Source organism: Heliangelus exortis, chromosome Z (assembly GCF_036169615.1).
Source record: "Heliangelus exortis chromosome Z, bHelExo1.hap1, whole genome shotgun sequence".
Lineage (NCBI taxonomy): Eukaryota > Metazoa > Chordata > Aves > Apodiformes > Trochilidae > Heliangelus > Heliangelus exortis.
This window is the reverse complement of record NC_092454.1, coordinates 49,788,976-49,796,765: the sequence shown is the minus strand read 5'-3', so window position 1 is coordinate 49,796,765 and position 7,790 is coordinate 49,788,976. Positions and strand designations below refer to the sequence as shown.

General features: G+C 41.6%; 1 protein-coding gene across 1 annotated transcript; it reads right to left on the bottom strand.

Moving 5' to 3' along the window:
* Nucleotides 1-590: 590 nt before the first annotated feature.
* F2RL1 (F2R like trypsin receptor 1) lies at nt 591-7,161 on the bottom strand. Its single transcript, XM_071731736.1, has 2 exons — nt 6,768-7,161; nt 591-2,608 (listed from the first exon to the last, which is right to left on the bottom strand). The coding sequence occupies exons 1-2, from the start codon at nt 6,838-6,840 to the stop codon at nt 1,503-1,505; spliced, it is 1,179 nt and encodes a 392-aa protein (XP_071587837.1). The 5' UTR covers nt 6,841-7,161; the 3' UTR covers nt 591-1,502.
* Nucleotides 7,162-7,790: the final 629 nt, after the last annotated feature.

The following is a 7,790-nucleotide window of genomic DNA, read 5'->3' as shown; positions in this document are numbered from 1 at the left end:
TTGAAATGGCAAGTATTTCCTATCTATATACCATCTATCTTGGGAGTACTTTTGGGACTGAGGGATTTTGCATTTGTTTGTGTTTGTACAGACCCACCTATGCCTTAGTTTCAGATGACTTGGATGCAAGTTTAATGCACAACTTAGTGAAACCTCTGAAAACTAACTTTTTTAAAAAGGCATTTAAATCCTATGACCAAATGTACTCCTATCAACTATTCAGATGAGAATCACATGATTCCTTATTCCTAAATTGTCACAAATATTCTGATTAATGGAAGAGGATTTAAGATATTCTAGAAATCCACAGGGACTGAAGTTTGCTATCTTGTTAATATGTTCATAGTTCGTTATTCCCCACTAGTTTTGAACTGTTTGGTTTTAGGTATCTGATAATATGAAAATGGAACAGTTTCACTATAATGAAATGTGTCATTAGGTAAATTTTACTTATAGCTACAGCTGTCAGACTTCTAACTCACTATTAGGAATAATATCTTTGTTAGCTGAAACCAGGAGAGTTTAACTACTCAGCATTCTGAAGAGCATGTAGAAGGATAAAAGGAACCACCCAACTCAGAATGTGTTGTAAAAAAAAAATCTTATTTAGGTATCTCAAAAAAATACACGGCACATTATATAAAAATCAAATAGCTATTAATCAAAACTTTGTTAAATATATCCCCAGTTAAGATCATGTATGGGAAAGTGTTAAGTAACAGTGTATAATCTCAACTAACATCTCAGTGCTAGCTGATAGCAAATGCAGACTGTCAGCTCAAAAGGGTAATCTTACAGGCTTCTGCCTGTTAGAATTTACAACATGGAACAACTTGGAAAATAATATAAAACTACATTATATTAAAGCCAATAAGCAGTCATGTTGCTCAGCCAACAGCAAGATGGTGAAATGGATTCTCCTTTCTTTCTCTTGATGGTTTCAAATAATGTTCAATGGAAGCAGGTACAGAGAGCAAGCTCCTACATACACAGTCTGTTAACATACACAGTCTGTTAACATACACAGTCTGTTAACATACACAGTCTGTTAACATACACAGTCTGTTAACATACACAATCTGTTAACATACACAATCTGTTAACATACACAATCTATTCCTCTGTTTAATACACTATGGTTAAAGCCAAACAAGATTTCTCTGCTAATAAAATATACTAGCAACACTATATAACATTACAGTGGCATACGGCTTTTTTACAGCTTCAATATTGAATGAAAATGTCTTTAACAATGACTCAAAGTCAGCAGTATTTTTGCAGAGCATCAGAAATGTCAAATTTTTTCCAGTATAGTGGGAAGATTTATCTGTTTACCATTTGTATACAGGGTAAACAGCTGACAGTTCTGAAATCCAGGCTTAAAGATAATTAAAAAGCAGATTATTTCTTCATTCTTCGTACTTTTATACAATATGACTTTCTTGTCACTTACACTCTTTCAGGAGTAGTAATAAAAGTTCACCTTTCTTTTTGGAATAAATTCAGTAGGTTGATTTAGTGGTCCCATTTGAGCTTGAAGAGTAAGAATTTGACTTCTTGGGGTACCTGTTCGATGACAGAGACACCTGCATTCTCCTTGTGGTTCGCACACTCCGGCAAAGAAGAGCATTTTTAAGATTGTCTCTGAAGTCTTTTGAAATATAGTAATAGATGAATGGATCAATACAACTGTTCAAAGTAGAAAGACACAGTGCAGTTATGTATGACACATACAGATAGCTCTGGCTGTAGGCTTTGAGGAGTAAATAGTGCACAACAAGCAGCACATTGCTAGGTGTAAAACAGATGAGATACATAGACAGGACAGCAATAATGAGTTTAATTGCTCTTTTTCGTTTCTTCCCAGTGCTTATATCTGAGATGGAAGCATTCAGAGTCTTAATCATTAGTATATAAGCAACAGCAGTGAGGAGAGCCGGGATTAAGAAGAGTCCAATTGCAAGTGAGAGGAAATAATTGAACATGTCATGAGCCAAGACATTTTCAGGCAACACATCATGGCAGGTAGTGATGTTAAGGTTTGAAATGTATACTGTATGATTAACAAGATACAATGGAATGGTGCCCAGCAAAATCACTATCCAGATAGCAAGGGAGATGCCCAAAGCAATTTCAGATTTCTTTCTTGAATGCACTATGGGGTTTACTACAACCCAGTATCGTTGCACACTGAGACATGTTATAAACAGAATGGAACAGTACATATTTCCATAGAAAAATCCAACAAATACTTTGCAGAGACCTTCACCAAATAGCCAATTATTGCCATTTAGATGGTATGCAATCTTCAACGGGAACCAGACAACAAAAAGAAGGTCTGCTAATGCCAAGTTAACCATATAAATCACAGCTGGATGTTTCTTCTTTGTTCGGAAAAAAAACACCCAGAGGGCCAAAGCATTGCTTGGTAAACCAATGATAAAGACAATGATATAGACAATGGGAAGAAAAACTGTAGTCAGCTTTCCTGTGAGGGCATTTGCTGCAAATTGATCCACTTCGTAGAACTCTTCTGAGGCATTATTTGCATTTGGAACTTTCCGGCCAGCAAAGCTTCTTCCTTTCGAACTGCCAGTTCCACTATTCTCTACCAAAGAAAAAAAAAAAAATTAAGAAATTGCTGTTACTGAAGTACAGATTTTTTGCCCTTTTGTAAACTACATATCACAATTTATTCTGAAGAATTAAAGTGGGCATAGTCAACAGAAAAAAATATGACTGATTTTCAAACACTTCGAAGGTTTTCGACCCTTTTAAGTTTTTTCTCCAAAAGACAACCTATATATTCAAGGACTGTATCATGAATCAAAATACTTTTCCACACCACCAGTGGTATTAAAAATACCTTGTTAAAGTGGCTGTTGCATGCTCCTATCATCTAAACAGTTAAGACTGAAAACGCTTTAAGTACCTCAGGGCACCATTATCCTTTCACATGTCAGTGCCAGACTGCCCAGGAGCTGGGACTCATAAAACTTTGCAGCAGGCTGGCAAAGCTGCAGTAGAAGTTTCCTCAGTTTTAGATGGCATAAAAATCAGGTATGCACTAAAAAATATGCCAGCCCCAGATGAGTTAGTCCTGAAATATCAGAATGCAATACCAAAACCTATGTACTGTTTTTTTATCTCCAGGGAAAGGAAGATACACGTTATGTGGCATCTGACTTGAAACCTGAACTGACCACTAATGTGGTGCAGAAAGATGCCAACATGTCCAGTCTTCTGGTATCCCCTTCCAATTCACACCCAAGGTGTTCACACAATCTCTGCAGTTTCTACTCAAAGTGCTAGGTGGTAAGCTGATAGCTATAGTTGCTTCATAAACAAAAAAATTATCACTTCAAGTTTTGATTTTCCTCTTTGAATGCCACAGGGACTTAGAGATTGTATGGGCAAGCCAGACATTCCTGACTGCTCTGTCTTGTAGGACAGACTTCAGATACCTCAGACCAGAAGAACCCAAAACTCCCTCAAGACCCAACACACTCCTTTTGTGCTATTAAGTGAAACTAGACCTGCAGATACTGTCCATGAACTCCCTTTGTTCAAAAATGTCTGACATCTGCCAAGCTAAACTGAAGAGACACAGAACTTGACTGTGGGATAGCTATTCTTAACCTTATCTCACTTTCTATCAACATTTGTGGATTATTTTAGCCACAGAAAATCCCAATTGGATTACAAAGGAGTCTTCTTGAGCATACAAGACATGAAAAGTACTGGAGGATGGCCCATTTGTTCCTCAAAGATTAGTAGTTATGATACAGTTAATTTTGTTACATTTGATACAATGAAAAATGCTTACATTTTAAAATATAAGTATTACCACATAATAGATACGTAAATACACAAGTATGCATGTTTTCCACTAGATTCTAAATATTAGCACAACCGTTCTTCACAAGTTATCAGACCAAAAGCCAGATGTACAGCATCAGTATGCAGTCCAGACCCCATGACCTTCTAAAGAGGTGTACAGAAATGCAGCATTTATTGATGTTCTTTGGAGTTTGAATTAAGTTACTCTCTCTATTTCACAAGGATTTGACAAGCTCTAGTAACAGACACCTTTCACTGGAAATCTGAGGTGTGTAAGAAAACCTTTTGCCAGTACAGTGACATGTACAAACCTTTGCAATAGACTGCATGAAGACTGAAGTCTGTATTACAACAACAAAACAAGTCCTAAACAAAATGAATGGCAAACAGTATTTTTGGCCTATGTGGTGTAATTACAACACGGCAGAATGATATAAAACCTGCTCTCAGATCTTCAAGCCACATGATTATGCTAGTAATACTGTTAAAAACTGCAGGCTTTTCTCATATAATAAGGAATTTCTAGGTCCCTAGCATGAGCTGTGAATATCAGAGGACATAAAACCAGCTTGAAGAACAGCTTATTCATACATCAGGTAATGTAAATTACATTTAGCTAAGCAGGCTTATAGCTTAGCTGAGAAGAGATCCTGGAAATGCTTGGAAGCTGACCTTTTATTGTAAGCTAACAGCAGGTAGCAGAACACCTTAATAAAGCACAGTGTACAGTGCTACGTTAAGAGAATGTTCATCCCTAAGTAGTTAATTGTATCAATTCATAGTCATACTATTTGTATTCTGTTCCAAAGACTTAAATTATTGTAGAAAACTGGTAAAGCAAATACTACCACTTTGTTCTCATTAATGTTTCATGATCAGATATCAAGCAATGACTGGCAATTGATATTTACAGGTTGGGTGGAAAAAAAAATAAAACATTACCAAACCAAACAAACAAAAAACAAACTTTCACCAAGAAGCCTCTGAGTGTTAGTGTGACACAAAAGATAACAGCTATAACAAACTGGATTGACAGACATGTGACCCACACACAGGAGTCAGTATTTCAAGACTGAAAGAACAGAGACAAAAAGTTTGTTTTATTCTATTTTTTGAAAGACATAATAAATCCAAACGGGTAATTTCAAAGACAAGTCTTGTTTTTACGATAACTTAAAGTACTTCCAGACCAAAAAGTGCTGCAGATACTGGGCAGCTTTTGTCAGCCCAGCTGGCACCAGCATAGAGCATCCCGTTTCTCTCTGCAGTTAACACTTCTTCAACAAATCCTTTGTTAGGTATGTGCATTTTCTACATCCTTTTATTACTCTTTCTGTGCTTGCAGCTTTCCATTACAATAGAGTGCTTTTCCAAGCTGAGTTTCACCCTGCCTGACTCACAGACAGAGAATGCAGTTGACATGCTGATCTGCCCACGGGAAAAGCTCCCTTGGCATCGTGAGGAAAATGTGCTCTACTCCCACCATAGAAGACTTTGTTTCAAAGGTGTTTAAACACCTTGTCCAGAAGATACAAGCCACTGCATACCAAACGAAGGATTATGCCTACCCTGCAGACACAAACGAGACAGCAACCACATTAGCTAACTTAGGTCATGGTAATTATATTAGAAAAGAAGTAAGGTTAAGGTTACTCTGGCTACTCGGATCGGGAGCCCGCATTCACCACAACCCCAAAATGATATTATGTCTGTTTGAAAACAACCGGACTCATGTCTCCCGACTTAACAGCGCATCTCTCTTGGTTGGGATGGCATCACACTTAGAGTTCACTTCACCTCCCTACTCCAGATGCCCAAACACGGAGCTAGAACTTTTAGACAAATTACTCCCTCAACCCAGGTGGTTCCTGGTGATTCCAAACGATGCCCTGCCCCTCCAAGTCAGATAACTAGGGTATTAGGGGCAGCCTAATACCGGAAACTCAGCTCTGAACAACAAACTTCGCACCCATTTAGTACCTTTTTTGATAAAAGCCTGCTGCAGGCTTGGCTTAAATCTTTGCACATATACTTTTACTATGCAAATAAGCTCAGGATGAACAATCACAGAAGTACACAGTACAAAGGCATGCGTAGATATGACAAAGAGGCTTACTATAAAAGGTGGTGAAAGAAGAAACTTAACGCAGTAAATTATTAATATGAAAAACTGAGTTGTTTCGGCTTTTTTGTTGTTTGTTTGTTTTAGGTTTTTTTTCTCCAAACAGCAGAAAAGTTCAATGAGCAATATGAGCTATCAAAGACAAAAAGTAAAATCAAATCTTAGCTATTCACAGTTTAAACAAAACAAAGAAACAAAATCAAAACAAAAACAAAACAAAGAATTAAAAAAAAACAAAACCAAAAAACAAACCAAAACCAATAAACCAAAACAACGCGCGAGCACGGTTTTTAAGGCTTTTTATGTTTATATGCAGGTTTTATGCGGGTGGCTGGCGGAGGACCAGGCCAGGTACAGCACCAGTGCGGGTGAAGCCAGGCTACGCGTGCCAGGCAGCTCCGTGCGCAGGGCCACTCCGCAGCCCTCTCCGCCCGCTCCCCGCGTCTCACGGCTCCGAGCAGGGCTGGAAGCCGAGCACCGGCTGCTTGCCCGTCGAGCTGCCCTGCCCGCGGGTCCCAGCAGCTCCACAACCCTCGGTCCGAGTTTTCCTGAACTCGTTCGTCTAGCCCGCTCCGGGCTTCGCGCACCCCAGCCTTGGTTCAGAAACCTGCTCTCCAGCACGGCTCCGACCCGCGCCTCACCCGCCGAGAGCCCAACCCGTGTTCCCGCACCGCTCCCCGCCGAGGTACCACCGCCCTAGATGAGAGGTACCCGCGGAGCCCTGGGAGGCCTCGGCCGTGCCCAGCTCATTCCAGCCAAGCCCGTCCTAGGACCCGTCGGCAGCAGCTCGCACTCCTCCCCTCACCTGGGAGAGCAGCGGCTCCCAGCAGCGCGCAGAGCAGCAGTGGCAGCAGGTACAGCCCGCGGCGCCCAGCCATCTTCCCGCCGCGCTTCAGACACCGCTGTCTCTCGCACGCCCGACCAGTTTCACCTGATACCTGAGCTAGGAGGGGGCGAAGGGCGCGGTTTGGCCGCTAGCGACGGGCGGAGCCAGGCCAAGCCAAGCCACCTCCCCCACCGCCGAAAGGCTGTGGGGTTGCCCCTAAAATGGCGGGGTGAGCTCCCCCGACGGGTCCGCTGCACTCGACTCAAAATGGCCGGGGCGTCCCCTCCCCTCTCGAGGGGGCGGTTGGACTCACGTCCTGGCTCCGCAGTTGATGGGGCCGAGCAGGTGCAGCGCATCTCGCCTCTCTTCCTTTCTCCCCCCCACTCTTTCCCCCCCACTCTTTCCCCCCCACTCTTTCCCCCCCCGAATCTTCTCCCCCCCAATCTTCTCCCCTCCAATCTTTTCCCCCTTATTTCCCCCCCCCCCACCTTTTCTCTCAATGTTTCCTCCCCCAGTCTTCTCCCCCCTCACCTTCTCTCTCCTTCTCTTCCTTCTCCCCCTCTCTCTCCCTGATCTCCCGGTCGCAGGGCAGGGGCAACTCATAGCCGTGTTTCCCTGTCGGAGCTGGATAAAGCTGAAGCGTACGGATGTTGCCGGTCGTGTTCGTGGGACAGCATTGCTCTTCCTGATTCATAGTGTGTAGTTTGTGTGTGCCGGATTTTTTATTCTTCATTATACTATTATTTTGACAGACTTGCAGGAAAATGTGTAGTGCTTACTTAACCGTAGTTTGTGGTACTCCGTTGCTGTGACCCAGAGTAAGAGAGGGGCATTTTCACTTCCGAGCTTCTTTTAAAACTCGGATTACACTGGCTTCGGTTTGCTTAGGCTTTTTTGCAAATAGGTACTTCAGGAACAAAATTAAACACAACGTAATGACAGCAATGTTTCCCATTTATCCATACAAATATGAATTGGTTTTGTGTCTGTAAAATCAAGAAA

Bases quoted from the DNA above. Each gene is read 5' to 3' on its own strand.
- F2RL1 (XM_071731736.1), bottom strand. From the start codon at position 6,840: ATGGCTGGGCGCCGCGGGCTGTACCTGCTGCCACTGCTGCTCTGCGCG. The intron at 2,609-6,767 runs GTGAGGGGAGGA...TTTCTTTGGTAG, and splicing joins GGGAGCCGCTGCTCTCCCAG to AGAATAGTGGAACTGGCAGT.